The 20,149-nt window shown below is 36.3% G+C and overlaps 1 protein-coding gene across 15 annotated transcripts in view; it reads right to left on the bottom strand.

Moving 5' to 3' along the window:
- The window catches only part of DOCK7 (dedicator of cytokinesis 7), a 214,594-nt gene that overhangs the window by 22,045 nt on the left and 172,400 nt on the right, over positions 1-20,149 (bottom strand). For 8 of the 15 annotated variants that reach the window (XM_078073023.1, XM_078073027.1, XM_078073025.1 and 5 more), the window contains 10 exons: positions 18,565-18,661; positions 16,948-17,044; positions 16,277-16,411; positions 14,788-14,940; positions 9,425-9,583; positions 8,626-8,726; positions 6,963-7,155; positions 5,436-5,579; positions 2,529-2,660; positions 1,014-1,028 (listed from right to left, as the gene is read on the bottom strand). In XM_078073023.1, the coding sequence (XP_077929149.1) occupies positions 1,014-1,028; positions 2,529-2,660; positions 5,436-5,579; positions 6,963-7,155; positions 8,626-8,726; positions 9,425-9,583; positions 14,788-14,940; positions 16,277-16,411; positions 16,948-17,044; positions 18,565-18,661 (1,226 nt within the window). Of the gene's footprint in view, positions 1-1,013; positions 1,029-2,528; positions 2,661-5,435; positions 5,580-6,962; positions 7,156-8,625; positions 8,727-9,424; positions 9,584-14,787; positions 15,527-16,276; positions 16,412-16,947; positions 17,045-18,564; positions 18,662-20,149 lie in introns of those variants that run through there. The other 7 variants (XM_078073024.1, XM_078073026.1, XM_078073029.1 and 4 more) reach the window with 3 other exon arrangements.

The following is a 20,149-nucleotide window of genomic DNA, read 5'->3' as shown; positions in this document are numbered from 1 at the left end:
ATAAGGACCGCAGTGCAAAACCAGAGAAAGCGTAAGCTGTTGAGCCAACGTGAATGTGACCTCAAAGTGAGAGGCAAAGCAGACAACTTTACAAATACACCTCGCTTAAAATAAACCTGATTTAGTAATACCCTGGCTTTACCTCATCAAAATAAATTAGGGCACATTTTCCAGAACTCTTTTCTTTATAGAAAGATTTAAAACAATAGCAATCAAATCTTTCTGGCTTTTTTCAGGTAAAATTCGATTCATACATTACTCTTCGCAAGCCTACCTCCTACATAAAAGGAAGCGTATGTACTCTTCCACACAAATTATCAAACTGTCAGTAGAGGAGGTCAAAGTAAATTTCATGTTCTCCCACTCTCTTTATCCCTCCCACCAACAAAATTTAAATGACAAAGTGAATTTCTTCCCTCAGTAGTGCTCATACTCAAGGTGAAGTGACTCAAGATCAAATCAACACATTATTTCATCAATTCTGAGACGCACATTTTTTTGGCCCACATTTTAATATCCCTGATGTTGTGATTTAATACGTTTCCTTTTCTGTCTTAAAGGCATATAAAATAATGGTATGTCTTACAATTGATGGCGTCTTTGATCAGATGAAATATTGTATTTTCTATACACCTCTGAGCAATAACACATAAATCGACCTCTGTAAAATGAGGTGAAACAATATGGTTAAAAAAAGAAATCTGTGTGTAAATGTTGATGAAAGAAAATGCTTCAAAGGATAAAAACAAACTAAGTGATGACAAAGTGGCTCATTTACCAAAGAATCTCATTAGTACAACATATGAATTTCCATGCACTGCCTACAACCTCTTAATAATAAATTGCTTAAAATAACTTAGAGTATTTTAACAAAATTTCTTTGGTTAATGAATTCAGTTGATAGCAGATAGCAACAGAATGCCCACAGCTAGCACATGTGGGCAAAGCATTGGCATAAGAAATCTCGTCAAATCAATCTATTAGTGTCTTTAACTAACTAAAACATTACCTACCTCCCAGCCAGTACTCTGTATAATAAAAAGTAAAAAAGGGCAAGTCATAAAAAAAAAAAACTGTTTTAAAAGAAAAAAAAAAGGCCAAAGGAACTTGAGCAGTGTAAGGCACCATATACCATAAAATCTTCTCTGCGAACAGAAGACAGCAGGATATTTTTAACACCATATTCTTTCACTTAAGATCTGTGACAATTTCCTAAATTGCTTGTTCAAAACCTAAGTAGTTAAAATTTCACCTTTTAAAAACTTTAGAAAGAGAAACTATAAATTTTGGTGAAAAAGAGGCAGCTATGTGTTCCATTAATGTATCTGAATTAGACCTCTAACTCACGGGAGCTGTGCTTCACTGAACTACCCAGGGTAAACTGGAATAGAAATCGCAATTTTGCTCAAATGCCTATCATACAAACGGAGGAAAATTTCTTGCAAACTACTAGCTCCAGGTGTTCCAGACCTGACATGTAACTGACAGTGCATGTACACAACTGATTATTATAAGACCCACCTGTTACCATCATGAATCATAATAAATCTCTGGCAATTTCAGTGTTTTAGTAGAGGACAATAGAATATTGACTTAACAATAGCAGCCCTGTTTTAAGACTATTAAAGTTTTTCAGATTATATCAATTCATCCAGAATAGCTTAGTCCACAGCGAGAAAGAGGAGGTCAAGCTGACAGACAGTAGAACAGGACTAGTAATGAATACAAAAGTGGATCATCAGTATTCCACGTCCTTCTTGGATGAGGGTAGTAGCAGATAACAGCACAGGTAGTCTGGGGAAGGGAAGGGAAAAGTGGGGAAGGAGGCTCAACAGGATATTTCAGAGTATATTAAGAGAGCCAAGAATTTAGTTACAGGGAAATCAATTGCTAGTAGTCTACTTCATTTTTAAACCAAGCCTTATTTTGATTTTAATTTTGGTGATAATATGTGGATTCCATGAACTATAAACAAGTACTAAAATCATACTATTATAATTGAATAAGCATAAGACAACAGTTTTAGTCATTATTTTCACTAAATATTACTTTCATATTAGAAATATATTAAAGTATGATTGAATGGAACATCTAGGGAAAAACAGTTGAAGCTGAGGTGAAAACATTAACAATATTAGTTTATTAAACTTTCATATCATTTAATAAAAAACTAACAAATAAAAAAATTTTTTGGCAGCAAAAGAAATCAACTTAAAAATCAGATTCACAATTTTAACTCACATTTGAAACAGAAAAGAACTCACAATTTTAAAAATTTGCCAACTATTAATTTTTAAAAAGTGAATAAAAAAAACTATGTAGAAAGTTTATGATGATCATGATCTACTTTAGGTAAATTCATTTTTTGTTAATGAATCTTGCTTTGGCCATGAACCATCATTTTGACATTGTTCATTTGTAACCTGATTAAAATGGTCATTTCATCGGATCTACTTTGACATCAGGACAAAGCAACACTAATGCTTTCAGACAGTTTTCTCCATTTACACTGAAATTGCAATCATTACCTGATGAACAATTTTGCTGAATGCTTCTTGAAGTTTACCATGAATTGTGGATAGTTTCTTTGCATCCCGATTAGCTTCGTGAATAGGAATAAGTACTTTGTAAACCTCATTTACTGCCTCATACATGCCAGCCTATAAGAATAATGTTATAAGATATTGTTTTCTCTTACATCAATATGAAACTAAAGAATTACAATTTATGAATTCACAATACTTCCACTAAGGCAATACCACTGAAGCTTTCCCAGTAGGACATAAAAACAAACACTACTAATTTTTAATTTTATCAAGCCTTAATAAAAGAATTTTGCACAACGCATTATCTCCTCTAGATGGATGGATATGTACGTGTGGGTATATTTTACACAAAAAACGTATATGCATATTTAAATTTCTATATAATTGAAATTGAACATTCTGATATCTACACAGTAATTACTTCACTAGTGTGTATGTGTGAGTACTTACATATGCATATAAACTGTGGCAGAAATTAATCCTGAGCAGAAGAATAAAAGAAATCCAAGTACTACATTAGTCACAGACACCAGATAACCTGTGGCATCCTGGCAAACTAAAATTATTTACATTTCTAAAATATTAAATTGGTACAGGAAATCTTTTTTTTTTTTTTTTTAAAGATTTTATTTTTATTATTTATTTGATAGAGAATGAGAGACAGCATGAGAGGAAGGAGGGTCAGAGGGAGAAGCAGACTCCCTGCCGAGCAGGGAGCCCGATGCGGGACTCGATCCCGGGACTCCAGGATCATGACCTGAGCCGAAGGCAGTCGCTTAACCAACTGAGCCACCCAGGCGCCCCTGGTACAGGAAATCTTATTGGAAATATCCTGTGGGAAAAAAATCAGTGATCTTTCACCAGATTTAAGAAGGTTCTGAGCTACCAGATTTTATTGCCCTAGAGGCCAATGGCCGGCCAAGGGCTACTCTGCTTACAACCACAGTGAGGGACAACATGTGTTTGTACTGTTACTCCGTTTTCTTATCCTTAATAACGGGTTGGTGGCTGTAATGAAGGAAGAAAGAGAGATTTTCCAAGAGCTGCTGAGTTCTATTACCTCACAAATCAACATATTTTCCCAAGGAAATAAACATATGGTTCTTAAATTTTCTAGTAAAAGTTCACAGGAGTTTAAGCAATCATGTAACTGTAATAGTGAAAGATATACAGTATAACTAAAATGCCCCAGTAATTATTGTAATTAAGATTAGACAGATTAGGGGGTGCCTGGGTGGCTCAGTCAGTTAAGTGTCTGCCTTCTGCTCAGGTCATGATCCCGGAGTCCCAGGATCTTCTCCCTGTGTCCCTCAGGCTGTTCATGAGCTCTTTCTCTCTCTCTCTCTCACTCTCTCTCTCTCTCAAATAAATTAATAAAATCTTTTAAAAAAATTTAAAAAAAAGAAAATTTAAACAGATTAGTTGAAAAACAGTGAATTTCATAATTACATGCTATTACAAAAAAACTTCTGTAATACAGGCCATTGTATTACTATGAATTATTAAAATTACACACACACACAGAGTGTGTATTTATTAAAATATTCCATTAATAAGAAAAAACACTTCCCCACTGCTAGTTCAGATCACTTAAAATGAAACTCAAGCAGCAGGGATCAAGGAGAGCAATCAGGACATTCGAGGTCCTCAGGAAATTTTAAAATGGCCAATTACCTAACATTCTTAGAGTCTCAGAATAATTATATTTAAATAAGCTGGTTCTTAGTGGGAATAATGGTGAAGAGGATGGTAATGCCAAACACTAATACTTACTTGGAGCCAGGCACCATGATAAGCACTTTACATATATTAACTCATTTAATCCTAACAGCATTCCCATGCGATTCCTACTACTATTAGATGCATTTAATGGATGAGAAAAGCGAAGCACTGATAGGTTGAGTAATTTGTGCCCGAAGTGAGAGAACTACTAAGGTAGCAGAGCCAGGATATGCATTCTGGCTGTATGCCTTCTAAATAGATGCCCTTAACCAACACATCGCAGGGTAGGGTTAAGGCCAGGAGAATAACCAATTCCCTATAGCAGTATGATGGTGAAGAAGGGCAGCATTGCATATTATGTTAAGCTTCCCCCTTACCCTAACATGAATTTCAGTCTCCTAAACCTTGGCACTGGGACACTAAATACCCAACAGAAATGTCAGAGAAAGCAGGTGTCCTTATTACCATAGTTTAAGAAAGTAAGCAGGGCTAGCTCTCTTTCCCTTCTCCAATAATCATCCTATCATGGATCAATAAGACTGCTTCAATTCTTCACATACAGATAGGGAGGGACAAGGACTGGGCTTATAACATGGTACAGGCAAGGGATCAAGGACATAGTTCATAAAGCTCCTGGTAAGTAAGCTCCAGGTCTCTAACACCTTCCTAATAGGGCTCACTATGCCCTATTAGGAGATGAGGGGCCATAATTTTCCTGAGCACCAGGGCAACATCCAAAACACTCAAAAGAAGATTCTCCCTGTCATCCAACAGACCAGCTCTAGAGCTAGAGCCACATGAGTCTCCTCAAATAGGAAGTTAAAATCATCCAGAGGTTTTCTTTTTTGTTCTGATTTTTAATTTTAAGGTTTTAGAAAATGTTTGGTGGTAAAAGTTTTATAAACCAAAAAAAAAAATCTGTTATAGATTAAGTGATGGTTCATAAATAAGCAAATGAAAAATACTGGAGGAAATGACAGGTTATTAAGACAAAAAGGAGTTAAGCAGTGATATATCTACAGAGAAAATCTGTTCCTAGACAGTTTTTAAGGTGCTTGGAGAAAACTATCATAAGGAAAAGCAGGGTCATAGGCAGAGAGAATATACATATTATGAATAATTCAGAGGTATGTATCTGTGGAAAGAGAATGAACAGGAGTCATCTACCATAGAGAAAGAAGCAGCTGCTTGTTCCAGTAATCCCACGAGTCCTGACTCAGTAAAGTACTTTCCAGAGCAGATACCTTCTTCATCTGGAGATACCACATCATCTGAGACTGCAGATTCTTCTAAAACATTAGATGAAATATTCTGGGGGAGAAAATTAAAACAGCTTTTGAAATAGAATTAACTTCTTAGCATGAAAGATGTATATAAGGAAGTAACTGAAGATGAAATATTAATACAAGCTTGGATTAAAAAAAAGGTGGGGGTAGTCAACACAAAGATAATAGACAAATCTCCAAAATCTTTCTGTATTCTGAAGATGACAATAAATGGTAATACTATAGTAACTTTTCCATTAATAAAAGTTGTGATAGAAAATTAGAAAAATCACGGGCTAAGGAAAACAGTGATATGATACAGGACATCGGAGACTTAAACAGTCTTTATTTTTAACTTAAATGATTTTGTCAAAACCCCCCACAAGGAAAATTAAGGCGCAATATGGCTTGGCTTGCCTAACATACATTGAGTTAATGAACAAACTCAGATATAATAAAATCCAATGAGATTGGGATCAGCCATTATTTCCAAAGAAGAAATAATGCATACTACCTTAAATATTTTTACCTAAACATTTACAGCAAATATACACTCATTTGACATTTTTTCAAAGTAGATCTAAGACCTTTTCTTTGTGTACAGGTCTCCAGGTTTTCGTCCAATCTCTCTTGACTAGATACCCATAATGCAACCTTCAGTAAAGATTTCCAGTTCTGGTTTCTTTAGTGGAAAAACTTGAACTTAGAAGGTTATCCAATTATCCTAGATTTCTAGGAGCTCTCCCCCCAGTCTTCTGTAGTTGGTCCAAAATTAATTCAACAGCAATTGTTTTGGAGACTCACTTTTATCAAGTCTTTGCAAAACATTTAACTTAGTTTTCAGAGAAACAATGACTGGCTTTCTCTCCACATTTAGATTTCACCAGCAGACATAACATTTAATTAAGTTTTGTAATTTCCCAAATCTGACATTCACAGGTTTTCAAGAAAAGCAAAGCATAACTGACTCCTGGCAAGCAAAGAATTCCACTAGTGGGTCAGAGGTATGGATCCTATGAGGGAGTAAACTATCATCTCTGAGCCACGGTTATCTGCCTCTTTTATACAGAGAATGGAGAATGCTGGGTTATCTGATGTTTTAAGTAAAAGCCAGTTCAGAGTTTCTACTGTATTCGGGTTCTCCGTATTTCACATGTATTTCATAGATGCTATGAAGTCCATAGCAGTATAGGCAAAGAGAATAAACACTGGTATTTAGAGGTAAAAAAAAAGGGGGGGGGGAATTAACAAGAAATACTCTTTACCAATGTATTCAAGACAGTGATAGTGAAATGTTAATTTATCTTGTGTAGCATTAGCTTTAGTCTTTATGCTTTCCTTACAAGCTGAGTGAATCTTAACACCAGTGAGAAAAGGTAAAACTAAAAAGGACATACCTTGATGTAATGTAAACCTGGCAGATTCCTACCTGAAATGTTACACATCCTACAGGAAGATATTTGCGGTCCTCCAGCATGCTCAGATATTCAGCGACAAGTGCTGCTGAGTGGACCAGGCACTGGGCAGCTTCGGCATGGTTGCTTCGTTCCGAGTGTTTGCCCGCCATGTTCTGCAACCAGGTCAGTCGCAGATCTGGAGAGGTCTGGTAGCCCTTGGCAATTCTAATTGGAAGAGAAATTCTTTTCAATGAGCATTTGCTTCCCAAGCTGGAAGGGAGTTTGGACTGCTCGTTCAGTATTTACCTAGAGAGGTTTCTGTCATTGAGCACAACCTATTAAGACAAGTGTTTGAATGGTATGAAAATGTCTCTGAATATGCTTAAAGAAGTAACTGTTGGCCCATGGAATGGTTGATAGCAGTTTTTTGTAGGGGGACTAAAAAAAAAAAAAAAAAAAAAACACACACACAAAAAACATGCCATCAGTAAGGGAAAGCTATGAGAACGTATGTGTTCATTATGGGAATATAAAGAAGTTTTATAGTCAAATAAAGATTTATAAGACAGTTTCATTGCATCATATTTATTTTAAAGAAATATTTGTGTCTTTAAAGAACTCCAAAACTATAAAAAGAGAGGGTCATATGCCAAAGAAAAGTCTCAAGTTTTACTTGCATCTTTCAAGATATAACAGGAATTACAAATTTCTCAAAATGTGCCCTTAGAAATATTACATTATAGGCACAGCCATATTTAAAATCAGGAAACTTAATGTTATGGTAAAATAATACGCTGTATTTTCTTCCTAAAGGATTGATTTTTACCTTTAAAATATGGGTCTTAGGCCTCTGCATGAAGTCTAGGGCACAGGATAGTAAGGTGTAAATATGTGTCATGATTATTTTTAAAAATCCTCTGTTTTTGATAAGTAGCATGGAAAAAGTGCATTTTGACTTTTCAATCTACCATGAGAAAATGACTTAAGTAATTCTGGTATGTTTATTTTTTTTATCTAATGCTTTCTGTATGTTTTACCAATTTATTTTTTTAAGTTTTTACTTAAATTCCAGTTAGCTAACATACAGTGTAATATTAGTTTTAAATGTATAATTTAGTGATTCAATACTTCCATACAGTACCCGGTGCTCATCACACAAGTGCCCTCCTTAATCCCCATCACCTATTTCATCCATTCCCCTGCCCCTCTCCCCTCTGGTAACCATCAGTTCTCTATAGTTAAGAGTCTGTTTCTTGGTATGTCTCTCTTCCTCTTTTTCCCCTTTGCTCATCTGTTTTGTTTCTTAAATTTCACATATGAGTGAAATAATATGGTATCTGTCTTTCTCTGACTGGCTTATTTCACTTAGCATTATACCCTCTAGCTCGCTCCATGTTGTTGCAAATGGCAAGATTTTATTCTTTTTGATGGCTGAATGATATTCCATTATATATATACCACATCTTATTTATCCATTCATTGGTCGATGGATACTTGGGCTGCTTCCATAATTTGGCTATTGTAGATAATGCTGCTATAAACATCGGGGTGCATGCATCCCTTTGAATTGGTATTTTTGTATTCTTTGGGTAAATACCTAGTTGTGCCATTGCTGGATCATAGGGTACTTCTATTTTTAACTTTTACCAATTTAAACCTATTACACAAGGTACAAACGAATCAAACAAATGATACCTGTACATTAGATCAATCAACATTTCAGGATCCTCCTGGTGTTCCTTCATTTTAACAGTATCAGAAAGGATCATATGGAGATTGAAAACCAAATCTTGAACCTGCAGCAGAGAATTTTATTTAAAAAAAATTCTTTAATTATCATTCATTCACAATCACTAAATTAGTTTGGAAGATATTTCAGATAAACATCTGAAGATTGCAAAACAAATAAAATGACACTGATATAGTTCTAAAGGATATGGATATGCTGGAGTACGGTGAGTGAAGGGTAGTAAACTTTATACTAAATTCCTCAGTGGGCTGTTTTTTTCTGTTTTGTTTTGTTTTGTTTCCAGTTCTTCTCTGGAAACAAATAGAACTAGAAGTAGAAATAAAATACAGGGATGTAGAGGATACAAGAAGAGAATACAAAAGGAAATTCTCTCCTAGGTTTCTCTGTTTCTGATTCTCCCAATGGTAGTTTGTAAAAACTTCACTTTTAAGGACAATCACTATTTCATTAATAAGTGGGAATAATATTTCATCATAAAGCTTCCTATCTGTTTATACTGCCTAGCTCTACTATTTGTTCTTTGTTACAAATTCACAGAATTACATATCAAAGATATTAAGCTTTCCAAGAAGGAAGCATGGCTTATTGAAACAAAATGATTCACCCCATCTATGGCACATGATCTATGGATTGAAAGAAAAATACAGATTCCTCCAGTAAAAACCAAAGTTTGAATTAACAATTTGGAAAGTGCCTATTTATCATCCTATTTCAACTAGTGATCTAGAAAGTCACATTTCTGACCTGATCAGGAAATGTCGTTTCCCTCAATTCCAGATCTTCTTCAGCATATGTCAATATAGTCTTTAGAGAACGTCTTAAGAATTCCTCATTAAAATTCTGAGATGTGCCCACCAAGGATGACAGTGACATGGTTACCTGCATTTTAACCCTAGCAAAGTTCTGTAACAGAGAAATTGTCAGGTCAGCACTTAATATAGAAAAACTTAAGAAAAAAGTCTACTTTTTGTACTTGCTAAATGAAAAGGTTAGTAAAAAAAAAAAAATACCATTCCAAGCAAGATATTTTTTAAAAAGTAATGAAATATGCATATTAAAATCAAATTATTTTAAAACCTTATAATAAGACCCAACACTTAGGATTCTGCCAAGAATAATATGCTACAAAACAGAGTAAAAAAAAAAAAGCCATGTATTAGAATTGAATTAGAAGTTGTACCTAAGACTTTACATTAATCTGTTTTGAGGTATATATTATTAATAATAACACTATGTTTACACATGAGGTTATAGAGCTTGACCAATATCACACAATTCGTAGTGGGAGATGTCATCTTTAACCTCCAGCCCATTTCATTAGGTCCATTACCATGATGAAAGTAATTTAACACACATCATGCATGAAGTAACTTAAAGCAGAATCTCTGGAGTAATGCTTAGAAGTAGTTTACATTCTTCCTTTTACAGGGTAAATTCATTTCTGTCCCACCATTTCCCCCTATGAAACTACTTTTAAGAGGTTAATCAGGGATAACCTAGTAAAGGCCAAATCCAAGATACTTTCTGATCAATATTCTACCTGACATTTCTGTATATTTAAATGTATTGATTACTTTTTATCCTTGAAAATTTCCTGCCTAACCTTCAGTGGTACCATTTTATCCTGATTTTCCTAAATATATCCACCACTTTTTGGTTGCCCTTCTTAAATACCAGTGTTCCCAAAGATTCTGTCAAGAAACCTCTCCACTTGTCATTCTGAACAGCCTCATCCATTTCTTTGCCTTCAATTGGTATAGATATAATATCTAGGTCTTCCGCTTTTATTTCTCTCCAGAGCGCCAGGCCATAGTATTTTACTAGATGGCTCTATCTGGATCTCATAGGCACCCCAATTTTAACATTTCTAATATACCTTCTTTTCCTATTGATTAAACAAATGGTACTACTATTCTTGTAGTCATTCAGGCCAAAAAAGTACCTAGGAGTCATCCCACTGTCACTCTCGCCTGTCCTTATCCAAACCATAGAGCCAGTCCACACTCCCCCCAATCTGTTCCAGTCTGGTCTTTCTCCATTCCCAAGGCCATTGCTATAGTTTACACCCTTACCATGTCTTACTTGGATTACTGTATTAACTTCTTAATTGATCTTACGGCCTTTTCTCTCATAACCCAAGTTTATTTTCTACATAATACCAGGGAAATTTGTGTAAATTTTTCAAGTCTGAACATATCCCTCCTCTCCTTAAAATATTCCAATGGCTGACCGCAGCCTTGAGGATAAAATTCAAGTATATGACTCAGTAAATATATCAAACTATCAGTGGGAATTGAAAGACCAGTACTAAAACAAGTATCTGCCCTAGAGATAGCTTAGTCTAGGCCTTTTCAGTTACAACTTTATCTCTTCCTATTCTCTCTTCCAGCCAGAACCATCACGAAGTGCTAAAAGAGTATCTTTCTCTGTTTGCCTGTTTCCTTCTCTTGACTCCATGCCTTTTTAATTATGCACGTGCCATTTTCTTCACCTACAAAGTGCTATCCACCTATTTATCATTCTGATCAGGCAATTCTTCATCCTTGGTTCAAGCATCTCCTCTTTCTGAAAACCCATCTCTGGGAGCATAAATCATTTTTCTCTGTGCTTACACAGTGCCCTGTGCTTACCTCTCATTATATTAATAACAGCAAACACTTATTCAGCATTTGCTCAGTGCCAGTTACTGTTTTAAGTGTTTTACCTAATATGAATTTATATATCCTCACCACAGAAAGGATACTTCTTGCTATTATTAGGATGAACATTGGCTGTTCATAGATGAGCACTGTTCATTTCTTCTCCCACTAAATGTTAAGCTACTTAAAAAAAAAAAAAGACTGTTCTTTTATCTATGTGTGCCCAATGCCTACTACAGTACCTAGAACACAGTTCAATACTTGGTTCTAATATCTGTCAAATACATAAACTATAAATCACTGCCAGTTTTAAATTACCTATTCCTTATTAGAGGTACTACCTGACACTATGAGGACAAATTACCTATTTTTATCCTATTATATAAAGCTTTCCTAAAACAACAGAAGATGTACCAACAAGATTCCAAGTGTGGTCAAACTTTAGGGACTTTATTTCAAAAGCTAAACAGGATCAATAAAGTAATTGGATCCTTCTGTTCTTGATTAAGAAATGAGGACTTGGCTTCCGGTTAAAAAGGGACAGTGTGAAATAGCAATTTCCTACTTCTCCTGGACTTTATACAAAAATGAAAGACGAATAGGAAAAAATCCACAAACTTTATTTTCATCAAAGGAGGAGTCTGATGTAATCCATGTATTAGAAAAATGCAGAATGGTTGCCAAGACAGGCTAAGATAGGATACAGTTTCAAAAGAAGGCAAGGAGAATCAAAAGGAATGAGATCTTGCCATTTGCAACGACGTGGATGGAACTGGAGGGTATTATGCTGAGCGAAATAAGTCAAACAGAGAAAGACATGTATCATATGACCTCACTGATATGAGGAATTCTTAATCTCAGGAAACAAACTGAGGGTTGCTGGAGTGGGGGGTGGGGTGGGAGGGATGGGGTGACTGGGTGATGGACACTGGGGAGGGTATGTGTTCTGGTAAGCGCTGTGAATTGTGCAAGACTGTTGAATCTTAGATCTGTACCTCTGAAACAAATAATGCAATATATGTTAAGAAAGAAAAAAAGAAGAAAAAGAATGTAGCAGGAGGGGAAGAATGAAGGGGGGGAAATCGGAGGGGGAGAAGAACCATGAGAGACGATGGACTCTGAAAAACAAACTGAGGGTTCTAGAGGGGAGGGGGGTGGGAGGATGGGTTAGCCTGGTGATGGGTATTGAGGAGGGCACGTTCTGCATGGAGCACTGGGTGTTATGCACAAACAATGAATCATGGAACACTATATCTAAAACTAATGATGTAATGTATGGGGATTAACATAACAATAAAAAATTAAAAAAAAAAAAGAAGGCAAGGAGAAGAAAGCAAATAGTGAGGGATGCTAGGGCACAGATTTCAGAAATAATGGGGAAAAATACTTCTTTCAGATAGGAGACTCACTTTGAAGTCATAAAGCTATTTGTCTTGAAAACAAAATGAGCTAAAAATCTGGGAAGACTGGCTAGAAATGGTTTGACCAGAAACTTCAGGAAGTTAGGCAAGGTGTGTTTACAATAGCAAAATCCCATGAGAAACACATTCCTGAAGGAACTTCCCACAAATACCTGGGCCAAGACAATCCAACTCCTTCTACGTTGAGTAATAAAAAAGGGAAGATTAGTGAAACTCACCAGATGAAAAACACTTAATAGAAAAATGTTGTTATGAAACAGATGAAAATTCTAATGAAATATTTTGCCTTAAATTATTAAAATGTATGAACTTTAGAAAGGAAAACAAGGCAGAAATAAACTCAAGGAAAGAGCACAAATCAGAAAGAGAGGACATAAAATAGGAGCTTACATATGAGCTGACACTACTTAAAAAGAAATAGAAAAAAAGATAAAATTGGAAAAAGAAAGAAAGGATGTCATGGAGAGCACATAAGGTATATAGGACAGAGAAATTCTGAGAAAAAGGACCACAATAAATGGAAATTTTAAATGTTAAAAAAGGAAAAGAGAAAATAATGATAGGCAAAAAGTAAAGCAAAACAAAAAAAGTAAAGGAAAACAGATCCAACATATGTATAATTGGTACCGAGCAGAAAAACCCCAAACCCTGGAAGAAAATATTCAATTTTATATTCAAGAAAACTTTCTGAAATAAACTGAAAGTAGGTAAGATGTGCCTGAGAAAATTAACAAAAATTGGTCAATACCAAGATACATTCTAGAAAAGGTATTTAATTTTAAGTTTAAAGAGAATCCCTTGAGCAACTGGGAGAGGAAAAGTTATTTAAAAGGGAAGAAAATATCAGACTATCTTCAGATATCTCTATAACAATATTTAAAGCCAGAAGAAAATGGTATTCAAGTATCTCTTTTTCTTTTTTCTATTAAGTATTCTTTATCTGGTATGTTTTACTGGTCTTTCTCACCACCACCCCTCCCTGCCTTTTTTTTTCATTCAAAGTCTGAGGCAAAAAACTTCATAACTATCTTTGCTGTCCTTTAAGTACAGAAAACACTGAACAATCAAGAACTTGGGAAATATTATTCCCATGAACTGTCTTGCATAAACAACTACAGGAGAGTATTTAGCCAAATAAGAGATGATTAAAACAAAACAACAAAAAAGTAATAAAAGATACAATAGTTATGAATACCAATTTACCAAATAAGAGGTAGAGGAGAAATAAATAATGCATAGGCTTTAAATCACCTCCTTCAGTCCACCAAGTGGACCAAAATAACAAGGATATAGAAAAATAATGTAATTAATAAGGTATATTTAACTCAGTACTCTGAAATAAAGTAAACTCTTTCTTTTTAAGTGCTTGTGTAACATTACACATCCACAGTACAAAAAAGGAGACACAGTATTTAACATTGTATAATCACATTGAAATAAAACCAGAAATTAACATCCAAACTTTAAAACAAAAAGGACTGTCAACTCTTGGGATTAAAAATTCAAACTGAAACTACAAAAAATATCTACAAAACAAGAATACTGAAAACACTATATATCAGAACCAATGAGATACCAAAAACAGTGCTTGAAGGACGAGCTAGGCCTTAAATACTTATATAAGTAAAAATAAATGAACTATACTTTCGACTCAAAGTTAGAAAAAAAACACTACGCGTGAATAGATTATCAAACAAAACACTTAAATGAAAACATGGAGTTCTTCAGGCTGGCCCATAATCATAAAATACCAAACCAAGACATTAAAACCTTTCATTTCCCTTATTAGTGTGTTCATTTGCCCTAATGATAGTAATTAAACTTTCCAAAAGCTCGCGATACACTTATATTCCGAGTTGTACTACTACAGGTTACTTGTAGTGTGGGAAGCCAAACTGGAGATCTGGACTTCTGTAGGAGAGCCACGCGGTAAGAAATACCCAGACAGTGCAGGCTGAGGTACACAGAACGCCGCGCTGCGCACCGACACAGCTAACCAGGCACCTGCAGAGGTTCGAGCCCCACGAGCCGACGGACGAGCACTTACGTTCCCGATCTCGAAGTTCTGCCTCATGAGGAGGTACAGCGAGGCGCCGGCATGGGACCGAATGGGGCCGACGCTGCTGCTGCAGTGCCGCAGGAGGCGCAGGCACAGGTCCGCACACTGCTCCGTTTCTTCCTCAAACAAGAGCTCGGGGAACTGTCCAAAACAACACAGAACAACGATAACAACAAGACAACACCAACACCGAACTTCCGCAGTCAGAGTTCCAGGGGAAGGTTAATAGCGCCCGAACTAGAGAGTTACAGGTATAGCCCAGTCTTTAAAAACGGTGAAGCGCTATTTGCTAATGCTTGATAAGGTGGACCACAGAGCCAGGCGGACTGGGTCTGAATACTGATTAGGTCACTTATTAGCCAGCAGCGCGATGCTGGACCAGTTTTCGCAGCCATAAAATGGGCCTAGCAATATCTACAGGGGATTGTAGGACTGTATCTGAGATGAGATACTATGCACAAAACAATTAATATGGTAACCAACATGTAATAATTCTGCAATGATTTTATTATAACCCATTGGTTAAACCTCCACTGACAGCTCTGCGCATTCCATATCATTAGATGACTATGATAAAACAGATACCTTCAAGATTTAAGAATATCCCTACTTCCCGGGGAAAGACAAACACCAGAAATAAATATTTGCAGTAGGTGAACAAACAAAAGTACCTTCTTTTCCATTCATCATGGGGTAAGTTAACGCCAATGGAATGAACTATTTACACCTTAAATAACAAATCAAATTAATAAGGAACAGACAGAATGAGATAAAGAGAAAACAAGGAAAGCCCCATATTTTAAATTAGTTATTAATTTGGGGCCCTTCTCCACAACAAAACTACTGTTTTTTAAAGCCCAAAACTGGTTAAGGGTGATCCAGGTAAGAAAGAAATTACAAAAGGCAAGCAGTAGCGGGACGCCTGGGTGGCTCAGTTGGTTAAGCGACTGCCTTCGGCTCAGGTCATGATCCTGGAGTCCTGGGATCGAGTCCCGCATTGGGCTCCCTGCTGAGCAGGGAGTCTGCTTCTCCCTCTGACCCTCCCCTCTCTCATGTGCGCGCTCTCTCTCATTCATTATCTCTCTCTCAAATAAATAAAATCTTAAAAAAAAAAAAAAGGGCAAGCAGTAGAAAAGAGGCAAAGAAGAATCGTGGGTCTCAGGCTATTATTAAAATGTTAACTATAAATATATTAACCAACGACTGTGTTAGATGATCTTACACAACATAAAGAGAGAAAGCAAAGTCTGGGGGGCGCCTGGGTGGCTCAGATGGTTAAGCGTCTGCCTTCGGCTCAGGTCATGATCCCAGCGTCCTGGGATCGAGCCCCGCATCGCTTCTCCCTCTCCCTCTGCCTCTCTCCCTGCTTATGCTCTCTCTCTCTGTATCTCTGTGTCTCAAATGAATAAATAAAATCTTTAAAAAAAGAAAAAAGAAAGCAAAGTCTGGTAAGACTGCATGTTCAAAAATGACCTACCTTTGAAACCAGGGCTCTCTGTGTAGCAAAACAGTGTTGTAGATAAACTGCACTTTGGTTACAGGCCATGCTATGCAGTAGGACTTTCAGTACCCCACCAAGGATGCTCTCTTTGGATTCTGTTACAGAAACTGTCTGTAATTTAAAAACAGATTTAAAAAATGGAGATGTACCTGCAATTTTGTTAGGGAGACAGAATATAAGAAAACAGTTTTTAAAAAATAGAAAAGGACAACATAAGACCTAGGAGGATGTCAGGGAAAAGAAGCTGAGCAGGATTTGAATAAGGGAAGAACAGGGGGAAAAAGAACGAACAGGGGGCGCCTGGGTGGCTTAGTCATTAATCGTCTGCCTTCTGCTCAGGTCATGATCCCAGGGTCCTGGGATCGAGCCCTGCATCCAGCTCCCCGTTCCGCGGGAAGCCTGTTCTCCTTCTCCCACTCCCCCTGCTTGTGTTCCCTCTCTCGCTGTGTCTCTCTCTGTCAAAAAAATAAATAAATAAAATCTTTAAAAAAAAAAAAAAAGAATGAATAGGATTTAAGTGAGAAAAAAAGAAAGAAAAATTTTTATGAACTACCGATATTTCAATGTAATTGTATGGCTCAATAAATACTTTTTGCACAATCCCAATTTACCAAGTCTATACTTGAAATTCCTCGTTTGTGTCTTACCTGGACAACAATCTCTAATGTATCCAAAATGATTAGGTTTGCTTCAGTAGCCAGATTTCCATCAATCAGTGCTTCATGCTCAATCTCTGCTCTTGATCTAATATAAAATATTATAAGAAAGTACATTTACATAGAACCACTATGCAAAGAAGACTTAAGTCTTAAGATTCATAGAAAAAAACTTGGAACCATTTTTCAATATTTGCCTGAAAGAAAAATTGTAAGAGAATAGAAAGACAATATTTTACACAATAAGAAGTGTTTTCTTTTACCCTGCATTTTGTCAACCATGTCAGTACATATTTTCTCACCCCATTACAGTCCCACAATACCAATGAAAGCATAAATGTTTAGCTTTCAGAGATGTAGCAAACACAGGACACGGTTTTATTCTGAACGGCACGGACACTAGGTGGTGCTATGTGGGCTTGGATGTAGGGTTGCTTCATGTAAAGCAACACTCAAAATGTTTAGTACTCATCTTACCAATTCAAGGATTTTCAATTTATTTAAGATGAAAGTACTTATTTTTTTCTAAATTATCATCTAAATTCTCAATATTTTCTATCAGAAATACTCTTGAACTTCCCAGCCACCAGAAATGTCAGAAATAAATTTCTGTTGTTTATAAGCAACGCAGTGTGTCCTATTTTGTTACAGCAGCCTGCAGAGACTAAGACAGTTTCTTGTAATCCAAACACTCATCTATATGGAACTGAGTCTGCGACTTGCTCTCTGCTGGCTTGCACAAGACAGTCCTTCCTAGGGTTTATGATGCTACTGTCTGTGAGCTAATATTTCCGCAAGTTTATCTATGAAAATCCTCCAAAGCCTGGTCTCAAGATGGTTCCTAAGTAGGGTGACCAAGCATCCTGGTTTGCTTTAGGATAGGACTGTGGGATTCCCTGGGATATGAACGTGGGTATACTTGGCAAACATGAATGAGTTGGTCACCATATTCTCAGAATTTATTGGGCCAGTCAACCTACTTGAGGGCTAACTTGTAATTACAAATTCTCAAGAGAAAAATTTTAGACCCTTGACTCAATGCCACATTTCAAGCCAACGAATTTTACCCGAGGTCACCTAGGCAGTGAGAAGGGTTTACTTCTAGTTTCCCCTACACCGATGGTACAGCCCTTTAAGATCCCAGAATCAGTGAAGTACATTTTTGGTTGTTTTTGGCAGTAGGGTCACGCAGTGTACCTATTTACCTCATGCTAAAACCAGAAGACCTGAAGTATTTTGTCTTTCTTTAATTATATTTTAAGCTCCAAGAGGGCAAAGATTAGCTTTCTAACTGTTGGTGACCTGGAAATATTTAGTTCACTGTGACTCCCAAAATACATTAAAAAATTATTACAGAATAATTCGAAGGCGGATATTTAGACACATTTGTTGGAAACAAAATGGGTAACATTTTGCTTTACTATACCACATGAAAAAGTCTTCCCCCAAATCTTTTTTAATCTAAAATTTAAAAACTAAATATAAGTATTTTGTTGTCTAAGATTTGAATACCTAATATATAAAAAACAACACTAAAATTAGTGATTTTCATCCTGCATTTGAAATCCAACAAGCCCATCAGTAACATAAAATAGAAGGTTATATTACTTGTCAAGCTTCTCAGTGTTTTGACGCCAGTGAGTCATATCCTTTCTCCACCTCAGATTTTCTTGACTTCCAAAGGCACTTCCAGATGGGCTTCTCTCTGTCAAATAAATTTCAAAACCATTTTTAAAATGTTATATATTTGGACCACCTATAAGTATATTTGCAACTTATAAGAAATACTGCACAATGCTAACTTTATATATAGTCATTTTATCTTCAGCACAAGTGGAAAAAACTAACAATAGTACTTTTTATTAAAATTAAAAAAAAAAGTTATAGAAGAAATACATTTGTTACATGTAATATTAAAAAACAAGCTCCCTTTTATATACGCAAACTTTCTTAACACAGATTTTCTCAAAACCTAAACCATGACTTATAAGGCCCCACGTGGTAAGATCTTACTTCCAACCACTCTCCTTCCTGCTTACACCACCACAGTCATTCTGTGTGTTCTCTGTATATACAGTCTCCCTCTACATGCTCCTGATTGAGGACCTCCACAATAGTTATTGTTCCTCTTATGTGATTGTTCTTCCCACAAATTTTCACTGGCCAGTCATTCATAATCTCCACAGAAAGGTCTTCCCCAACTCTCCAACACATTTTTTTCTTTTTTAAAGGATTTTATTCATTTAAGAGGGAGAGAAAGAGCACGAGCAGGGAGGAGGGGCAGAAAGAGAGAGGGAGAAGCAGGATCCCCACTGAGAAGGGAGCCGGACGAGGTGGGGCGGGCCCCAATCCCAGGACCCCAAGATCATGACCTGAGCCGAAGGCAGACGCTGAACTGACTGAGCCACCCACGTGTCCCTCTCCAACACTTTCTTTCCTCTTAATTGGCTGTATTTCTCTCCATTAGCACTTACGATCACAAGAATTTAAGCTACTTAAGTAAGAATGGAGATTATGCCTATTTTGTTCACCCTTTTATGTTCGGGGTTGACAACGTGTCTGGCAATACTGAGAGCTCAACAAGTTTTTGTTTAATATATAAACAAAATAGAAGGATTCCTAAAGTAATTACTTCCTTTGGTCCACAGAAGGCAGGATAGGAGAAAGATGGGGGCTTTGTCCCAAAGTTTCTGGGATGGAAAGCAGACTGAATGCTGGGGGCTCCTGTAAGGGGTAGCAGCAACAGAACTGGTTCATACAAATTCAGCAGAAACGAAGAAGGCATTTAGAATTGTGGAGAGATACACACCTAAATGATGGAATCAGCCATGATTTCAGACCTTCAGCTAGAAAACTAACGCTCCTTTTTGAAAAACCCAAGACTTAAAATTGGTTAGGAGGATGGAAAAAAAAAAAAAAAAGTAAAAATTCAGAGTTCAAATAGAAATTTTAAAAATAATGAGACAAATCTGTCACACAATAAAGGACATGTCTGGGGTATTTCTTCTACTTTCTCTCCCTTCCCTTATCTCCCTTTTTTTTTTATTGTGAAATCTCTATCTTCAAAATATTTTGTAAAATAAAACAAAAAAACATATGCCTATCTTTACACAGTTAACAAAACTGATATCTGGGATCTATTTACATTTTCATCATTAACTTTTTTATCCCCATGAAACTGTCTCTCATCTCT

Source organism: Halichoerus grypus, chromosome 5, assembly GCF_964656455.1.
Source record: "Halichoerus grypus chromosome 5, mHalGry1.hap1.1, whole genome shotgun sequence".
In the NCBI taxonomy this organism is placed as follows: domain Eukaryota; kingdom Metazoa; phylum Chordata; class Mammalia; order Carnivora; family Phocidae; genus Halichoerus; species Halichoerus grypus.
The sequence above is the reverse complement of the archived record's forward strand: the minus strand, read 5'-3'. Positions and strand labels throughout refer to the sequence as shown.